We start from the raw sequence: 20,609 nt of genomic DNA, 5'->3' as shown, positions 1-20,609 counted from the left end.
ACTGTCACAGACCAGAGAAAGACCAACACACTTCCTGCTGTTCTCAAGGCCATTGTTGCATCTCCCAACCTGCAGTCTTAGAAACATAAACAACTCACTGGTGAATAACTCCACCTGATTCCTTGAAGTATAAACTGTAAATGGGGTACAGGGCCTCATTACTGAACATTAAATGGAAAATATTCAGCACAGTTCCATTTCTTTATTTGAAGAGTGGGCCTACATTTTTTAAAAAGAGGCTAAATGTGACTCATTTCCATCACTCCTCATCAACTGCATCAAAGTGGTATTGAAGGTTCCAGTGTTCTAGACTAGAGCTCTCCCTACTGGCATCTCAACATTACCGCAGCCTCCAGTCCTGATGTCCTCATTCATTTGGATCATTGGAAGTTTTTATTAAAACAGTCTTCAGCTGTCCTTCCTAGTAATTTGTATAACATCTCTCTATTAGTAGGAAGGACAGCTAAAGACCGATGCATGTTTATGGGTTTTTACTAAGAGCTTCAGATCAACATTACATTTACATGTTGGGTAAGATCACTTCAGAACAGTATCTACTATGACCCCCAAAACCACAACCCCATTATCCCCTTGTAGCTGGGCAAAAAGTAACTCAATACATAACAGATCAATAATAAACTAGTAGTAAGCTGCCTGAGTATTTTATTTAACCTTTATTTAGGAGGACCCTATCCTAAGTGTGCAAGTGCACACTTCCTGTCATGGATTTAAATGTATGGAATTGGTGTGAACATTGGCTGCAGATTCCATCTTTGTTAAATCCATATGAGAAAGTGTGCAAGTAGATACTTCAGGTGGAGAATCGTGACATAGTCAAAAAGACATAGGGCCAATGACGTCTATAAACCAATGATGTATATAAACCCTGGATTGCTGATGCTATGTATTGGGTAATGACAGGATTTGAGGCCACCAGTCAGCCATAGTGGTACTCCCAAGAAGAAGCAGTCCCCCATAGGAATTAATTTAATTCTACCAGAGGAGGCTAGTGGGAGGAGCTATAGGACGATGGGCTCATTGTAAAGACTGGACTGGAATTCATGGAACATATAGAAACCACTTTTGACTCAGTTCCAATAACTCCATTCCAGCCATTACAATGATCCCGTCCTCCTATAGCTCCTCCGACCAGCCTCCTCGGAAATCTACATATTTCAAGGACAAATTTACATTTATTTAAGTATTTTTGTTGTTGTAGTGGGAAAAGTAACATTGGTACTTTCCAAAAATTCTAATTTAAGGATATATATTTTTTTATTGTTTTATTTTAAATGTGTGTGTTTAGCTCACATAATATAATTTGAAAGTATGCATTTTTCTTTGCCACTAATTGGTGGCCTTTTGTCCATTCAGATCAGATATTTTGCCAATAATTGGGCAAAAGAACAGAATTGAACTGCCTGTGTAAACACAGCATAAGATATAAACCCATCATTGGCTGGAGCCGAGGGAGGGAAGATGGCGGATGGCGGAAAGAAGCGAGGCAGAAAGAAGGGTGTGGAGGTTTATACCCAGACCAACATCTTCGAAAAAGAAGCCAAATACTTTCTCCTATGAGTCAAGTACAGGAGAAATAATTACATGTTGCTCTCCTGAAAACTCTGAGCAGTTGATGGATAGTGAACTTGAAATGAAAGTTGACAGAAGTGAAGAGGAAGAACTTACGGCATCAGGTGAGGTGAAGGCTTCCGAGCCTCACCTCAATGATCAGGAAAATGACTCTGGCCCAGTGGGAGTACGATTCGTGGAGAAAATGGATCAATGCCTTTTGGCCGATCCGTTTATGGTATCAGGCTGTGTGAAGAAGGAGTTGGGTTCTGTCAATTTGGTCAAAGTATCCAGAAGTGGATTTTTGTGTGTCTGCTGCCCAGAGGGACAGGGCGCTATGTGTTTTGCAACTCGGAACGAGCTGTGTCCTGCTTTGCTCTCTGCAGCAGAGAGCAGCTGAAAGGTGTGATAACTGTTCAGTTTAGTGTTGAAGTGGATCAACTGAAGTTGAGAATCCCCGGTGTCTGTGATGCACGCCGTTTGGTGTGCATCACAGAGTTTTTGCCGGATAAAGTCATGCTACGGTATACAAGTTATCCTGTGACAGATTTTGTTCCGAACCTACTACGGTGTTTCAGGTTCCAAGTTTATGACCATGTTGCAGCAGTATGTAGGAGGGAGATTCCCAGGTGTGATAAGTGTGCAGGAGGGTATGGGACAAAGGACTGTAGTTTCGGTGAAAAAGTGTTTCAATTGTGAGGATGGCCATGGTGGGGATCAGAAATGTCCATTGTGAGTGAGACAGATTGAAGTGCAGAAAGTGTCATATACTGAGACAGTGAGGAAGGTAGAGGATGGTGGGCTAAGGATGAGAGAGCCTGAGAGGATCCATGTGAGTACTAGGCCGGAACAGAGTGACCAAACAGTTTTTGCTTTAGTAAGGTAGACTTCTTGGCATGTATTGCTGTGGTCATTAATTGTACCGCAAAGATGGAAAGGAAATCCCAGAAGATTGAATTCAAAGTAGCAGCAGCAGAGAAGTGTTGGGGTATCAGAGATTTTAGTGTAGAAGCACTATAGGTGGTTTTGAGAGAAGGGGTTCCAGCCTCCTAGGTGTAGGATCTGTTAGGTCCAAAGTTGTGGTGGGATGTGTTGGAGATAGTGGGATATATAAGGTTAGATGGTGATGCAATTTCCTTTTGTCCCCATTTCCCTTTTTTTGTGAATAAATGTGCAATGCACTTTCCAAACTGTGAAAGGCAGCAATAGCAACAATGTGTCTAGTCTGTTGGAAAACCTCAAGAAGAAAAAGCCAGGAGCAGAGGAAGCAGCGAAGCCAACATTTTGGCCAGGGAACCTGGCAAGGGTTTCACATTTCCCACAAAAGCGTTTCATCAATTGAGTACGTTTATATTAAGGTGACCAGATTTCTGAAATTAAAACCGGGGACATTTCCAGTTCGGCGGTCAATATATAATTAAAATATCCAATGTTATTATCTATGAAATAAAAAAGGGGGACAAATCCGGTTTCATGTATTTAGTCTAACAGGCTCACTGTGATAGAGAAAACAACTATATTACAGAAACACTACAGACAAGACAGAACTGTCCCATCTGAACAGCCATTCAGTGCTCCTGGTAGTCTGGGTAGAATAAGAGCAGAAGAGAACAGCAAAATTTAAAAAACAGGCAATAGTATACGTGAAATACTTAACATAATAAAGAAATAAGACGATGATGGGATTGGTAACTACATAATATACTTATACCAACCTAATCTGTATATTTCTCAGAAGAATGTATCTTCTTCAGGATAGCTCCGTCTTTGGCCAGCTTCTCCATGAACTCCTGGCAGGGGAGGTTGAAGTTTGTCTTCACAATAAGCATAGGAACAGTGAACCTATATCTTGCTGCTGTCCATATATCATTCATTCCGTTTCTTGGAAAGAGACATTGTACCTCCTCTGTCTTCTCTTCTTACTCACTTAACTTTTTCTTCTGCTCCAATCTTTCTCCTCCTCTTTTCTTCACTCGTCTTCCTTCTCTTTTACACTCTCACTCTTCTACACTCTCCATGCTTCACTCTTTTTACTCCCTTAATTTTTCCTTCTCCTTCCTCTCCAATCTTACATTTTTTATTTATTTTTATTTCACCTTTATTTAACCAGGTAGGCAAGTTGAGAACAAGTTCTCATTTACAATTGCGACCTGGCCAAGATAAAGCAAAGCAGTTTGACAACATACAACAACACAGAGTTACACATGGAGTAAAACAAACATACAGTCAATAATACAGTAGAAAAATAAGTCTATATACAATGTGAGCAGGTGAGATAAGGGAGGTAAAGGCAAAAAGGCCATGGTGGCAAAGTAAATACAATATAGCAAGTAAAACACTGGAATGGTAGATTTGTAGTAGAAGAAAGTGCAACGTAGAAATAGAAATAATGGGGTGCAAAGGAGCAAAATAAATAAATACAGTAGGGGAAAGAGGTAGTTGTTTGGGCTAAATTATAGATGGGCTATGTACAGGTGCAGTGATCTGTGAGCTGCTCTGACAGCTGGTGCTTAAAGCTAGTGAGGGAGATAAGTGTTTCCAGTTGCCAAGATTTTTGTAGTTTGTTCCAGTCATTGGCAGCAGAGAACTGGAAGGAGAGACAGCTAAAGGAGGAATTGGCTAGTACACTATTACACTATTAGATAAAATACTTTGGTTAACAGATTCCCATTGCTTGCCTCATTTTTCTATTGTATCTCAAAAACATTGTTTGGAATAATAAATTGGCAGGCTCTGTAATCATATCTTTACCTTTCCTCCTCTCTTTCAATCTTCCTCTCCACTCTCTAACAGAAAACATTATGCTAATGTTATCCATGAAAATGTCAAATTATATTTTCACACTACTTATTATAATGCCAAACCATTAAAATTGTAATCTACAAATAAATATCCACATAATTAATTGTGCATTCATTTAATATCATATTGTTAGGGCTGCGTCAATTCAATTCTGGTATCAGAACAAAATGTAACACTAGGCTACTGAATATATTTTCAGATGTTTTTTAATAGAATTAGTCAAGCAGAATAAATGGTAAATGCAATCTTCGTATATACGGGTTCACTGTAACACCTCGCAGGGCAAACAGAGAACTGAAAATGACATCATAAGTTCTTCATTAAATACTCTGACAGAGATAGTTCCTGCTCACTGCTGGCCTGTCAGAGGGAGGATGAGCGTGGTTTAAACTTACTCATCCTATCGTTGGCGTGCAGGCTGGTCCCAGCCTCTAGACGCATCTTTATTGCCAAGCATAGTTGTCTTCTAGCTTATCTTCATGTGTGTACCCGAGAGTCAAACACACAAGGACAGTGCCTGTTTTTATGCTACAGTTAGGACAGTTTCTGCTTTTGTGCTACAGCCATCTTCCATTCTACCAGCCCCTCCCTTACACCTGTCCTTGAGCGGCCCCACAACCAGGCATTGTGTGTGTGTCAAGAGTCTACTCAGCCTACACTCCTAGCCAGCAACCCTCCAGTTAGTCATGTCTATTATATGTTGCTCAATCTATGTTAATACAATATAAACCTTTGTGCATTAAAGTCCGTTCATACTTAGGCCTACATCTACTGTAAAAGGTAATGCATCACATCTAATAAGTGAAATAAAACCCAACAATATTTTCAAAACAGCCCGTCCACTGCATGTTTACATGTGAATGTTTTTTAACATAGTTACCATGACAGTAGCTAGCTAACCTAGCTAGATAACTTAGTCGACATAGCTAATGTTAGCTAGCATAACCTATTTAAAATATTATAGAGCAGATCATCTATCTATATAATAAATTGTGACATTATAACATCACTAGCTAGTATCTCAAACGATTGTAACTTACCTGGTTTGAAAAGACATTTGTGGTGATGTTGTGGATTCACTTGACACTTGCTAGCTTCTGGCCGAGTTTTCCACAGCAGTTTTCTCTAAAACCAGCGCGAGCAAGTAGTTAGTAGAAGAAGAAGAGTGAATGAAGCTGATTATAGCTGGACAAAACAAGCACAACGCGATTGAGACGTCAACCGGTAGGCTCTGTTGCCCGGTCTTTCTTGCCACGTTAAATATTATTTCACTCTGCAGTCTGTTTTTAATGCACTGTTAAAACGGGGACAGCTCCAGCCGGGGACAGGCCACCAAAAACGGGGACTGTCCCCGGAAAACATGTAAGACAGCGTGTTTATGTAAAGTCACTTTACATGCACAGTAACAATTCAATATTAAACTGATTATGGCAGATGCAATAGTCATGTAAACACCTTACATGACTATTAATCGGTGTAAGGTCAAAATCGAAGTAAGCATACGGATATGAGATTAAAAAACCTGGTTTTCTGAGCAACCTTTCGAATTATTAGGACATGAAACACCATAATCAGCGTTCCAGCTGTGTATTTGATCTGTATTTGATCTGCATGTGCTAGCACGAGCCAAACGAGCCTCCTCCCTCTTTAGCACGAGTGAAGTGAGTTCGGTACAACTGAATGTATGCATCTTAGAAATAGTTTTCAAATACAAACTTTACATGTCCGAACCCAGAATCAAATATGCTCACCAAAAATAACATGGTCGCTGTGGTAGAACTTTTATTTTGATTAGCGATTTTCTGTATTTATCAGAGTGCTATAGAAACCTGATTTCAGATGTGTCTATGTAAACATGATTATTTGGGAGATGGTTCTTCGTACAAAGCATATAAACTTTTTTAATCGAACTATTATATGAATCAGATTATCCACAATAATCGAATTATTGTGTGTGCATGTAACCGTACTCAATGTTATTGTTTTTCTTTGATTGAAACAACTAAAGTGAATTCAAACAATCCAATCAGAGAACCAGACATGCAAATCTTTACCGCTCACCCCGCCCGTATTTTATAACCGACCAATCAGTGGTGGAGTGGGCGGAGTCAGGGATACCAGCGGAGGATTCAAACGGAAGATGGCAGCAGATAAAGATACAAATGAAAATACACAAAACAGAAGGTAAAATAACATTTAAACAATATGTAGACAGAATAAACCATACACGCACGTAAATATACTATGGAGTTGTGGTACTGGCATTCGAATTTGGCTTGCATGCTTGTCGTTTTTCAGTGACAGTGAAAGCTAATTGAGCTAGCTAACGTTAGTTAGCTACTGTAGCTCTGACAATCAAGTGACGTGTTGTGGCAAAATACAATTTCAGTGCATCACACGGCTACTCTGAACGGAGTGAACAACAATACGGTGCATAGTATTTATTTCTGCGCTGTCGCTGAATTACAGCAAGACTCCATAGTTAGCTAGCTAGTTGTCGCAAATATAGACACAGCAGTGAGCTGTCATTGGTCGACTACGTTTTGAATGGTCCGGTGAGCGGGGTGTGTTGATTTTAGACGATTCCATTGGTCCTGAAGTGAAATCTCCACTCACTTGAGGCACCAGGCCATGTAAAACCAACTCCCCACCATTATGCCAAGTCAAGCTGCTCTGAATTGCCAGTGAGTGTGTACTTGTGTGAAAGAGGTGTCTTCAGCTCACTGATCTTCCGAGCTATGAGTTCACTGATCTTTAGAGCAATGGACCCAAAGTAAAACCCTAACATGCATACAAGTTGACTTTCTCCTGTTTGTCCAACCACTAACCCATTCATCGACGCTAACTACCTTTAGCGCCTATGGACGACAGTATCTTCTGGCCGGAGGAGAAACATAAGGAACGTGGCTTTCATTTTCAAAATGCAAAAGTTAAATTACTACACAGCTTTTTATAGGGTTACGGTTCACACAAGGCCACGGAAGACAGACACTACAAACATGTTGTCACTGAAAAATACTGTTGGCTGCAACTGTTAAAGCATTCTACAGTAAGTGCATTTTTTGCATTTGTGAAATTATGTTGAAGTGATATGAAAGTGGAGGGCTTTATGTTTCTAGAACTGTACCGCAATTGAGAACCGATTCACATTTAGATGGAGTATTTTGCTGTTTCAGCTGCCAGAGCCAATTTGCCTCTAACTAACAAAACATGAGGTCCTTGGAGTATAGTAACGTTAGGCTTCTTTAGTCCATTATTGGGCTAGCCAACCACTACACCACCATCATACGTGTGTGTAAGAGGGAGAGAGATTTGGTGTGTGCGAGAAGGTCAGTGTAAAGATAAAGCAGTTGTTTAAAGATTTGCCTAGATCTTCAGCATCTGTGTATGTCTTCCATCAGGGGTACGGTGTGTAACGTGGTGATCAGCCAGGATGCAGGGGGATCTTGGGGCGGCGGTGGGGTTGGTGGCCGCCCGCCCGTCATCTTCAACCCAGACTTCTTTGTGGAGAAGCTACGTCACGAGAGTCCTGAGGTGTTTCAAGAGCTGGTGCTTAGCAACATCAGCCGCCTCATCGACCTTCCCGGTGCAGAGTTCTCTCTGCTGTTAGGGGACGAGGGAGGGCCCAAGACACTCACAGGGGCCGGAGGGGGATTCTTCCGCTCCTTCAACTTCCTCAAACGTAAAGGTGAGAGACCTGCCATGAGGATCAACCAAGGGTGTCTTCACCTGGGGTGTGATCAGCAGGATGCAATGTAGAACAAACATGCCTGTCTGACATGTAGAAGAGGGAATCACGATGGCTTTACTCATGGAATTTTTATCTGTAATGTTTGACTGTGTTTGGCTACTGAACGTGGCCCTGGGTTGCAATAATGTTGAATAATAATATAAATGTACAGCACTCAGATTCTCGTCCTTTGGCCGTTGTCATCGTCACAGATAAGGAAGTGGTGTTCGGGACTCCTTTGACAGAGGGAGGCATCGCCCAGATTTACCAGCTCATCGAATACCTCAGCAAGAGTGAGTTGATCATGTTGTTACAGTTCCCATCTGAGGCATGATCCCTGAATGTAATTCTCTCCTCTCTGTCCTGGCACCCAATGGTAGAACCAGCTAGGACAGCAGAGTCCCTGCCCATCTTCCGAAACATCTAAAACCCTATCTCTTCTAAGAGTATCTTAAATAATCCCACAGAACCCCCCCCCCCTTTCTAGCTCTAACTTTGCTGATAGCTACTTTATTGAGGAAAAATGTACGTAATATGACTGTGATATGTGGTTGTCCCACCTACTGATCTTAAGATAAATGCACTAACTATGTCGCAATTGATAAGTGTCTGCTAAATGACTCAAATGTATTGTAAAATCTTATCAGAAAGTAGGCTAAACTTGCTGTACTGACATGCAGTGTTGTAGTACTCAAGTCTGTAGTGCCAGCTTTCTACATTAAGCAATGGAGCTTTTAGCACTACCAAGGGAGTCGTAACTCGAATGTAAAAGACTGACTCGAACACTTGGGACTCGGTGTAGTCCTCCCCCCCAAAATAAGATTCTCCCGGACTGTCTGTTTTATTTTGATTGTTAGTTCTCAAAGGTGATCTTATTTAAAAATATACAGCTCCGTTATCTTTTCTACACTGAACAGAAATATAAATGTAACATGTAAAGTGTTGGTCCCATATTTCATGAGCTGAAATAAAAGATCCCAGAAATGTTCCATACACACAAAAAGTGTATTCCTCTCATTTTGTGCACAAATTTGTTTACATCCCGTTAGTGAGCATTTATCCTTTGCCAAGATAATCCATCCACCTGACAGGTGTGGCGTATCATGAAGCTGATTAATCTGCATGATCATTACACAGGTGCACATTGTGCTTGGAACGATAAAAGGCCACTTTAAAATGTGCGGGTTTGTCACACAACACAATGCCACAGATGTCTCAAGTTTTGAGGGAGCGTGCAATTGGCATGCCAACTGCATGAATGGCCACCAGTGCTGTTGCCAGAGAATTTTATATTAATTTCTCTACCATAAACTGCCTCAGTCTCCAACCTCATGCTTCGGCATGATAATGCACGGCCCCATGTGGCAAGGATTTGTACACAATTCCTGGAATTGCACCAGACATGTCACCCATTTCGCATGTTTAGGATGCTCTGGATCAACATGTAAGACGGCGTGTTCCGGTTCCCACCAATATACAGCAACTTCGCACAGCCATTGAAGAGAAGTGGGACAACATTCCACAGGCCATAATCAACAGCCTGATCAACTCTATGCGAAGGAGATGTTGCGCTGCATGAGGCAAATAGTGATCACACCAGATACTGACTGGTTTTCTGATTTACACCCCTACATTTTTTTAAGGTAATGTGACCAACAGATGCATATCTGTATTCCCAGTCATGTGAAATCCATAGAGTAGGGACTAATGAATTAATTTCAGTTGACTGGTTTCCTTATAGGAACTCTAACTCAGTAAAGTCTTTGAAATTGCTTCATGTTGCCTTTTATATTTCTGTTCAGTATACATGCTGTATATCTGGTTTAAGTTTGCACTGAAAACATTTTTACAAACCCTAAAATAATTTCCATTCCATAAAAAAATATATACAAATTTACTTTTTTGGGGTGCCGGGAATGATTTATCAGCGGTGACCCGCTGCTGCTAAATGAGTATTGGAGAAACACTGCTGATTGATTCACTACATATTTGATTTATTGATTGATTTCCACCATTGATTGATGATCAGACTTACATGTTAAGGGCCTGTTCAGGGTGCTAGGTGGTTTATTGTTTAATTGATTGATTGATGATCAGACCTGCAGGTAGAGGGTCTGTTCAGGGTGCCTGGTAACAGTGTGCGGCAGCAGGCCCTGAAGGAGCAGCTGAACAGTGGGGCAGACATCGACCTGGAGGCAGGGGGCTTCCACCCCAACGACGTGGCCACCCTCCTTAAGACCTTCCTGGGAGAGCTACCTGAACCCCTCCTCACACACCAACACTTCCACGCTCACCTCAAAATAGCAGGTACCCCTGTCTGAGCACCTCCCCACTCTCTCTCCTGTAGCTTTTTAGTTTTCATAAACCTACAAAAAACAATCACACCCTGGTGTTCACAAATCTGTAGAATTGATGTTCACAGTTTAATATACCTGTACCCCATGATACCTTTATTGAAGTGTCTTGTGTGTGTTCTGTTTCTGTCCCATCCCCATCTTCCCCTCTTCTCTCTCCTCCCTCCATTCCCCCAGACATGACTCTGTTGGATGAGAAGGGCAACAAGACGTCAGTACCTGATAAGGAGCGTCAGATTGAGGCCTTACAGCTCCTCTTCCTGCTGCTGCCCCAGGCCAACCGCAGCCTCCTCAAACTGATCCTGGACCTGCTCTACCACACCGCCAAGCAGCAGGACAAGAACAAAATGTCTGCCTTCAACCTCGCCCTCATGTTCGCCCCCCACGTCGTGTGGCCCAGAGATGTATGTACTGCAACTCAAATTCAAATCAAATGTGTTTTATAAAACCCATTTTTATGTCGGCAGTTGACAAAAAGTGCTTTGCCGATACCCAGCATAAAACCTCAGAGAAAACAATGCCAAGGCAGAATCACAGGGACTAGGAAAAACACCTGAAGCTGGACTGTGCCGTGATCATTTATCATGTGGATCAGGGTTTCCCAAACTCTGTCCTGAGGCTTGTTGTCCTAGCACTACACAGCTTATTCAGATAGTCACAGTTTGACCATGACTTCCTTATTTCAATCAACTGTGTAGTGCATAATACATGAGTATTCAGACCCTTTCCTATGAGAGTTGAAATTGAGCTCAGGTGCATCATGTTTCCATTGATTATCCTTGAGATGTTTCTACAACTTGATTGGAGTCCACCTGGGGTAAATTCAATTGATTGGACATGTTTTGGAAAGGCACACACCTGTCTATACACTGTCAACTGTGGGACCTTATATGTCAGAGCAAAAAACAAGCCATGAGGTTAAAGGAATTGTCTGTAGAGTGCCCGAGACAGGATTGTGTTGATGCACAGATCTGGGGAAGGGTACCAGGTACCAAAAAAGCACAGGTGTCTCCATCATTCTTAAATGGAGTAAGTTTGGAACCACCAAGACTCATGACCAAACTGAGCAATCGGGGGGGAAAGGGTCTTGGTCATAGAAGTGACCAAGAACCCAATGGTCACTCTGACAGAGCTTCAGAGTTCCTCTGTGGAGATGGTTGTCCTTCTGAAAGGTTCTCCCATCTCTGCAGCACTCCACCAATCAGGCCTTTATGGTAGAGTGGCCAGACGGAAGCTACTCCTCAGTAAAAGGATCATGACAGCCTGCTTGCAGTTTTCCAAAAGGTACATAAAGACTCTCAGACCATGAGAAACAAGATTATCTGGTCTGATGAAACCAAGAGTGAACTCTTTGGCCTGAATGCCAAGTGTCATGTCTGGAGGAAACCTGGCACCATCCCTACGGTGAATCATGGTGCTGGCAGCATCATGTTGTGGGGATGTTTTTCAGAGACAGGGACTGGGAGACTAGTCGGGATCGAGGGAAAGATAAATGGAGCAAAGTAATTCTGCTCCAGACCACTCAGGACCTCAGACTGGGGCAAAGGTTCACCTTCCAACAGGACAATGGCCCTAAGCACACAGCCAAGACAATGGAGGAGTGGCTTTGGGACAAGTCTCTGAATATCCTTGAGTGGCCCAACCAGAGCCCGGACTTGAACCCGATCAAACATCTCTGGAGAGACCTGAAAATAGCTGTTTAGTGACGATCCCCATCCAACCTGACAGCTTGAGAGGATCTGCAGAGAAGAATGGGAGAAAATCCCCAAATACAGGCGTGCCAAGAACTTATGTAAATGTGATATTTCTTTATTTATATATATATATATATATTTCCCAAGATTTCTAAAAGCTTGTTTTTTTTCTTTGGCATTAAGTTATTTTATTTACATTTTAATAATTTTTTTGAATAAGGCTGTTGCGTAACAAAATGTAGAAAAGGTAAAGGGGTCTGAATACTTTCCGAATGCACAGTGTGTAGATACTGTAGACTGTTAAATGTAGGCTTTACTGTCCTGTAGTCATGGTGATTGATTCACTTGGCTTGCCTAGTAGAACCTCAGATATACACTGGCCCACAAATGTGTTCTGTGTTTTGTTCTGGTACAGCCTATCCTCACAGTGCACAGTGTTATGAATTGTAGAATCAGGAATGTAATAAAATAAAAATGCCTTTAATTTAGATGTGAATATAAATAATTAGGTGGGTGCTTATTTGTCCTATTTCACACATGTAATGTTACGCATGTATTTTTTTTTCATATCCCAACTCCCACTGAGACCCTGGGAGATTGGGGTCACGGCCAGGGTCTGCCATTATCAACGGCGACCCTGGAGCAATTAGGGCTAAGAGCCTTAGTCAAGGCACATCAACACATTTTTCACTGTCGGCTCTGGGATTTAAACAGGGGACTTTTTAGTTACTGGCCCAATGCTCTAACCACTAGGCTACCTCTGACTGACTGATTTTCATTCAGCTACAGTCGTGTGTGTGTGTGTGTGTTTTATCCAGATGGTGGCCAGTGACCTCCAGGAGAATCTGAAGAAGCTAAACAACGGCATGGCCTTCCTCATCAAACACTCCCAGAAACTATTCAGGGTCAGAGAGACTAACTTCACACTCTGGGCCAGTTTCCCATCCCAGAATCAGCCTAGTCCAGAGGGGCTTTCTATAAAGCAGGATCAAAGAGTTAGCAGAATATTTAGGCAAGTTAGCTGGCTAACTTTAAAACATTTTGAAAGATAATCTTGAAATGAGCATGGTCTAATTGATTCAACAAACAAAAACATATCTAAGTTTAGCTTCTTTTAAAAAAATATATATATTTTTTTTTACCAGAAAATCTATAGTTATTTCTGGTTGCTTTTCAAAGTTAGCTGGCTAACACATTAATCCTGCTTTGTACTATGCCACACTGGACTAAAACACTTCTCAACACATTGAGAATACCTCATACTATTGGCTTCAACTGTGTCTGGGAAACTGGCCCAGTTGTCAGTGTTATTTTGTAAGATCTGTGGAACATGGGCTACAATAAGGTAATGCTTTGTGTCAAGTACAGAAGAGCAATATAATCATTATTTTTGGTGTGTTTTGATGGATAATTATTGTGTGTCCACTCAGGCTCCTATGTACATGAGGGAGCATGCCAGAATGCACTTCACAGGATCTAAGACCCTGCAGACCAAGGTTAGTAGTAGGACTCTTTCACCTGCTGGGTTTACATCATCTATGCCATTAAAGAATGTTGCACTTCTCTCAAACAAAGGACCATATTAGATCAAACTGGGACAGGTATTCATGAAGCGTCTCAGAGCAGGAGTGCTGATCTAGGATCAGATCCTCCCCCTTTCCATTCATTATCTGCACGGCCAAACTTATCCTAGATCAGCACTCCTCTGAGACGCTTTATGAATACAGGCCCTGTATAGTTGAAAGCATCCCAGTTTACCAGAAGGCTAGGTGGATCTATTGCCCAACTTGCTTATACCTCTCCAGTCCTTTCAGATCTACCAGGGCCTATTACAAGTGTCTTGGTGCTAGAAATGTCTAGCTGTAGTTTAGAGGTGTAGATTAACCTAATCTCCCTCTAAGCTGAAATAGGTTCTGTCCCATGTGGCACCCTATTCCCTTTATATTGCACTACTTTATATAGGGAATAGGGTGCCATTTGGGATGTATCCAGACTCATGTTGTGATGGAAACTAATGGCCCCGTTCCCACCCCCCTCCCTCAGGATGATATAGACCTGTTATCTGTGACTGGTTTCCATGCCCCTGTTCCCCTGAAGAGGTGTTGGGCTGACCCGTCTCAGTACCTGTCCCCCTCCTCGTCGTCCCAGGGCCAGCAGCACCACACAGAGGAGTCCCTGAAGGAGCTGTTCAGACACGTCCATGACAACATGCCCAACTCTGCCAAGAAGAAGAAACTCCTACGACAGGTACTCACTGCCGGACTGCTTCTTAATATTCTCTTTCCTTGTCTCCTTTTCGATACGAGGCAGATTTCACATTTCATGTAGATTAGAATGACTAGCTAAATCCCAATATCCTGTCTCCTCATCCTCCATCTCGTTCTCCTCCTCCTGCAGCTTGCTAAACAGACCACCCCCGGCCTGGCCCCAGGGACACCCATCAACAACTATCAGACCCCCCCGGCCCAGAGCAAGAAACACCCCCGCTCCCGCTCCTTCGGAGGATTCATCAAGGTGTGTGTCATTGTGTTTATGTGTATTTGCCTTACAATTGTAATATCCAATCAACATACTTTGCGTGTATTTTGTAAATGTGTTACTTTGTATCCAATATGAACTTAGTATGTTGTAGTCCCCATCTGCTACATCATAACTGTTCTGTCTATTGTATATGAGGATCTTTAAGGGCAATTCCTCCCCTTTTCAACCTCCTATTCATTATGCCAAGCACCATACCAGTGAAAACGGGCATTTCTACATTCTATAGATTCAAAAGTTACCTATGACATTATCAAAAAAAAGATTTCCTGGTAAAGTGAAGGTTAAATAACTGTTCTGTCGACTGTCCTACCCTCCTGATCAAATGAACCAATGAAAACAGAGGAGACATAAGGGGGACCAACAGGCGTTGGAGAGGAGGGGCAGACAAATCTCCCCGGAGATGGTTGCTGCGGCGATGGGACGGCTGGGAAAGGAAAACGTCGTCCTGCAGTCGGTGAGCGACATTGACACACAAGGAGACCACACAAACACACTTCCTTGTCCACAGCTTCCTTGTTTTTTTCTAGATGTTCATGGTTGTGTGTGTGTGCGTCTCCAGGTGAACAGTCCGGTGACGGTGAATAATAATACTCCAGTGGGGGTCAAGGCCTATGATAGCATGGCCCTCAATAGAGAGAGGAGACTCAACTATCAAAGGTGTGTTGCTTTTGGATTGATAACATGGCAATTGCCACTTTTTTTTATAGACATTTACATACATATGTTTTTGCGTATGTTGTATATCTTTCCTGATAAACTTCAATGTCATCATTCAACATTACAATACAGCCACATTTCCACATCTTGTGAGCTTTAACTTTGTCTGTTTTTTCCCCGTGTCTCATTCATCTTCTTTCTCTTTTTTTTTTTTTAATCTCTCCGTCTCCCTCCCTCCAGGACTCTCCATCCATCTCCAGAATGTGTCGATGTAGAGGATTGGTACTAGCAACAACGGACTTGTTTTGTTTTTTTTGTCCTTTTTTTTTTTTTCTTATATAAAGTAAACTATATTGTAACTTTCTAAATCTGTGACAAATACAACATTAGTCCCCAGCCAGACATGGGTTGCATCCCAATAATCTCGTATTTCTCCTGAAGTGTGCTCTTGTTCACTTCCCTCAATGAGTTTGAAAGGAAATTACTGGAATACCTATATGGAAACTCCTTCTAGCCCATGCCTACACAATCCAAGACTTTTACATTTGACCACTAGCTGAGCCTATATGGATACTTTTACAGTTGACCACTAGCTGAGCCTATATGGATACTTTTACAGTTGACCACTAGCTGAGCCTATATGGATACTTTTACAGTTGACCACTAGCTGAGCCTATATGGATACTTTTACAGTTGACCACTAGCTGAGCCTATATGGATACTTTTACAGTTGACCACTAGCTGAGCCTATATGGATACTTTTACAGTTGACCACTAGCTGAGCCTATATGGATACTTTTACAGTTGACCACTAGCCGAGCCTATATGGATACTTTTACAGTTGACCACTAGCCGAGCCTATATGGATACTTTTACAGTTGACCACTAGCCGAGCCTATATGGATACTTTTACAGTTGACCACTAGCCGAGCCTATATGGATACTTTTACAGTTGACCACTAGCCGAGCCTATATGGATACTTTTACAGTTGACCACTAGCTGAGCCTATATGGATACTTTTACAGTTGACCACTAGCTGAGCCTATATGGATACTTTTACAGTTGACCACTAGCTGAGCCTATATGGATACTTTTACAGTTGACCACTAGCCGAGCCTATATGGATACTTTTACAGTTGACCACTAGCCGAGCCTATATGGATACTTTTACAGTTGACCACTAGCCGAGCCTATATGGATACTTTTACAGTTGACCACTAGCCGAGCCTATATGGATACTTTTACAGTTGACCACTAGCCGAGCCTATATGGATACTTTTACAGTTGACCACTAGCCGAGCCTATATGGATACTTTTACAGTTGACCACTAGCCGAGCCTATATGGACACTTTTACAGTTGACCACTAGCTGAGCCTATATGGATACTTTTACAGTTGACCACTAGCTGAGCCTATATGGATACTTTTACAGTTGACCACTAGCCGAGCCTATATGGATACTTTTACAGTTGACCACTAGCCGAGCCTATATGGATACTTTTACAGTTGACCACTAGCTGAGCCTATATGGATACTTTTACAGTTGACCACTAGCCGAGCCTATATGGATACTTTTACAGTTGACCACTAGCCGAGCCTATATGGACACTTTTACAGTTGACCACTAGCTGAGCCTATATGGACACTTTTACAGTTGACCACTAGCTGAGCCTATATGGATACTTTTACAGTTGACCACTAGCTGAGCCTATATGGATACTTTTACAGTTGACCACTAGCCGAGCCTATATGGACACTTTTACAGTTGACCACTAGCTGAGCCTATATGGATACTTTTACAGTTGACCACTAGCTGAGCCTATATGGATACTTTTACAGTTGACCACTAGCCGAGCCTATATGGATACTTTTACAGTTGACCACTAGCTGAGCCTATATGGATACTTTTACAGTTGACCACTAGCTGAGCCTATATTGTACTATATGTAAGTATCTTGTTTGTGTTTTTTACATTTTCTTCTGAATCTGATGTTTGTGCTACTCATCTGAAAATGTGGCGTCTAATTTGACTAATATTCTACGTCCCAATGGTTGCCCTACACACACAGCACACTGACGGGATGATTATATCCCCCTACAAAATGCTGATTAGCACCAGTCACATTTGTCTGGGGCCTGTTCCAAAAAGCTGGATCAATGAGTTAGCCAGCAAACTGGCCCAAATTGCTTGAAATGACTCAAAAACAGAAACAACTATTATACAAATGTAGATTATTTTAATCAACCAGGAAATCAAGAGAGATGAGGCAAAGGCTGTTAATCAAAGTTAGCTGGCTGATGTATTAACCCTGCCTTCTGGAATATCAAAGTTGGCTGGCTGATGTATTAACCCTGCCTTCTGGAATATCAAAGTTGGCTGGCTGATGTATTAACCCTGCCTTCTGGAATATCAAAGTTAGCTGGCTGATGTATTAACCCTGCCTTCTGGAATATCAAAGTTAGCTGGCTGATGTATTAACCCTGCCTTCTGGAATACCCCACAGCTCTTATGGTGTCTAAAGGCCAGTGGGTTTACTGATACTGTCTGTTAGCTCAAATGACTCCCCTGTTCCCTATATAGTGCACTATTGGCCATAAGTAGTGCACTACACTTTATAGTAGTGCATGTGGTGGTGTTGGAGAAACACTGGCTCAGTGTTTCTTGGATCTATATCATACAAATACAGGTCAATACATATTGGATGATGATGAACAAACCAACCTGTAATGGCATCTGTGTTTGGGAGAGATGTAGGTAGGGCTTCATTTTGGGACGACTATTTATTTTTATTGTCTGAGATTTGTGTATTAACTGATTGAACTCCTCAATGTGTACAATGTCATATTTCGCCTGCCTGGTTTGGCCTTTGAGGTTTGATAGTACAATGTTGTGATTATAATTTATTTTCTTTTTTAACTGGAAGTCATGGGTTTTGGGTGGATATTGGTTGGGACGCTAATGTTGTTGAAAGATTTTCTGGAAGTCTGAGATGCTTTTTGCTTTGTTGGAGAGGGAAATTTGTAGTGTCGGTGTCAATAGAGGATTCTCTTACAGTACCTTCAGTGTTGCCCGGTCTGATACAAGTCTTCTTTATTGAGCGTGAATTGGGACATTTGATCTGGGTCATGTTCATTAGGCACCAAATATAGAATAAGACGGATTCAAACTAGGAGGGACTACCTGGACTTTGTCCAATAAGGAACCCTTATTTTCACTTTCCGTTGCAGAATGTTTTGAAAAGTTTTTGTTGTGTACCCTAATGGACATGACGTTGGTTTTAATGGGGCTGTTTTTAGAGGAAGTGTTAATGGGGAATGTGTGTGAATGGTTTTGTGGTAAGTTTTAAAGAGATGGGTGTATTTTTTTGAAAAAGAAATTATACATGAAATGACAGATTTGCACCAGAAGCTTTCTGCTGAGGTTTTCAAGATGGCTTTGTTTTTTTACTCTTTTTATATTATCTGTGCTGGTTATGTTATTCCACTGCTTTTAAAAAAAAAACTTTGGCCCCTGTCTTTTCTCTCTGTTACCGGAAGGTTTTCAGCCAATCAAGGCCCAACACATTTTTTTTTTAAGTGTCATTTTGAAAAGCTGAAGGGTCATCTGGCCATTAGTGGTTGATACACACTGAGTCTTGCTGGAAACAGTTTTGCTAATGTGCGATCATCTTTATGATGTGAGTCAGTTCTAGATTACATGATACAACATGTGGGCATTATCTTTTAATCTCCCTTATTATTTTTGTGTTACGTGTGTCTCTTGTATGTTGAAAGTCTTTGGTTTTGTCAGCCAATGTTGACCATGGTTTTAAATGTTTACACATCAACTGTACAGTACTACTAGTTTTTCAGTTTATTTTTGTTCAGTCTATTTTTGTTCAGGCTATCTGTGAATAACAACAGCATGGGTATGTGTCCCAAATGGCACCCTATTCCCTATATAGAATATTCTATATGGCACCTTATTCCAAATGGCACCCTATTCCCTATCTACTTTAGAACAGGGCCCTATTCCCTATATAGTGTACTATTTTTGAGCAGAGCTCTGTGCCCTGGTCAGAAGTAGTGCATTACATTTTGAATTTTGAGACGCAGACATGGAGTTACATTAATGTCTACTAAAATAAACATAGTATACTCTCACATTGCTGCCGAGACTTACTTTCATGCATCTTCCTCTGTTCATAGAAATCTGTTACCAGTGCCTTTAAATGTAAGGTCATTTTAGCCTACCTGTTTTAGTTTTTTAGTTGTGTAAAATAAGATGTTTTTTTTTAACTCTGTCATATAGATGCATTGATTTACTACTGGTGCTATGGATTAAAACTATTTTTCTACATGTGGAAAGTCTCACTGCAGAACATTAAAATGTTACATACACTGCTGCACTTTTCTTAAACATCCACTAGGTGGCATCCCGAGTCATTGAGTAAGGACCCTGTGCAGTGCTAGGGCATAGACCAAAACGTGCACCCAGGGGGGACCCAGGACCGAGTTTGAGAAACCCTGCTATAGACCACTACATGCGTATTGAATGTATTATTTATGCAGTTTAAATCTAATCGTTTAACCTACATCAGACTCAGCAGAGGTAAAGGCAAGTTTGGGTACTCTACTCTTATATAGGCCGTTTTTGAAAGAATATGAATTATGATTTTCACCTGCCCAGCTGTCACGGTAGTCAAGTTTCCATTGCCTTGTCTGTTTAGGAAGCACATACAATTAAAGGAATAATTTATAGCAGCTTTAGCCTATATTCTTGACATCTTGTGCTTAAATTACAAACAGTAATTTGTAGTACAGGCCTATCCTGTTCTTGTTTGGGGTAGGTTAATATCAGAAGCAATTGATATTCCAGGGAACAACCTTCCTCCTATGTATGTAATGATCTAATAAAGGTCGATAATCTAAACATTGGCTGTGATATTCATATTCCTGATGAAGAATTTAATACATTTTTCCGCAGACGCCCCACGCGTATATTTGACTACCGCAGGCGCGCGGTGCCATTGATATTGCCGTTTTCGTAATTGTTCATTGTAGAAATGGAGCGTTTTGTTGTTAATTCCAACCTGTCTCTTCGATTCATCGTAAACTCTGCCGAGCGAAGCGGAAACGCAGTAAGATAGAACCTAGCGCACATCAAGGCTCTATGCGCGCTCTACCTAGCGCCCCCTTGGCATCGCATCTGCTCCACTTCCAGGGCGCGATCAATTCAGACGCGCCTCGGATGAAATGAAAAGCGACCCACCGGCGTCCCC

General features: G+C 41.6%; 1 protein-coding gene and 1 long non-coding RNA gene across 3 annotated transcripts; one reads left to right on the top strand and one right to left on the bottom strand.

Moving 5' to 3' along the window:
• Positions 1-4,559: 4,559 nt before the first annotated feature.
• On the bottom strand, positions 4,560-5,839 carry LOC123730823 (uncharacterized). The gene is made up of 2 exons (XR_006762268.2): positions 5,412-5,839; positions 4,560-4,888 (listed from the first exon to the last, which is right to left on the bottom strand). It is a non-coding gene; the product is annotated as an uncharacterized LOC123730823 (long non-coding RNA).
• Positions 5,840-6,153: 314 nt separating this feature from the next.
• LOC106591493 (rho GTPase-activating protein 19) lies at positions 6,154-19,695 on the top strand. Of its 2 annotated transcripts, none has more exons than XM_082966614.1 (12): positions 6,154-6,555; positions 7,773-8,059; positions 8,314-8,394; positions 10,199-10,408; positions 10,633-10,859; positions 12,968-13,054; positions 13,580-13,645; positions 14,298-14,396; positions 14,547-14,663; positions 15,031-15,144; positions 15,250-15,347; positions 15,588-19,695. In XM_082966614.1, the coding sequence occupies exons 1-12, from the start codon at positions 6,512-6,514 to the stop codon at positions 15,634-15,636; spliced, it is 1,479 nt and encodes a 492-aa protein (XP_082822740.1). In that variant the 5' UTR covers positions 6,154-6,511; the 3' UTR covers positions 15,637-19,695. The 2 variants fall into 2 exon arrangements, with proteins under 2 accessions (XP_082822740.1, XP_082822737.1); XM_082966611.1 differs by having other exon boundaries at positions 6,351-6,555; positions 14,193-14,396.
• Positions 19,696-20,609: the final 914 nt, after the last annotated feature.

This window comes from Salmo salar, chromosome 02, assembly GCF_965601325.2.
Source record: "Salmo salar chromosome 02, fSalSal1, whole genome shotgun sequence".
NCBI lineage: Eukaryota > Metazoa > Chordata > Actinopteri > Salmoniformes > Salmonidae > Salmo > Salmo salar.
Note: the sequence above shows the minus strand (reverse complement) of the source record. Positions and strands in the feature narration are given on the sequence as shown.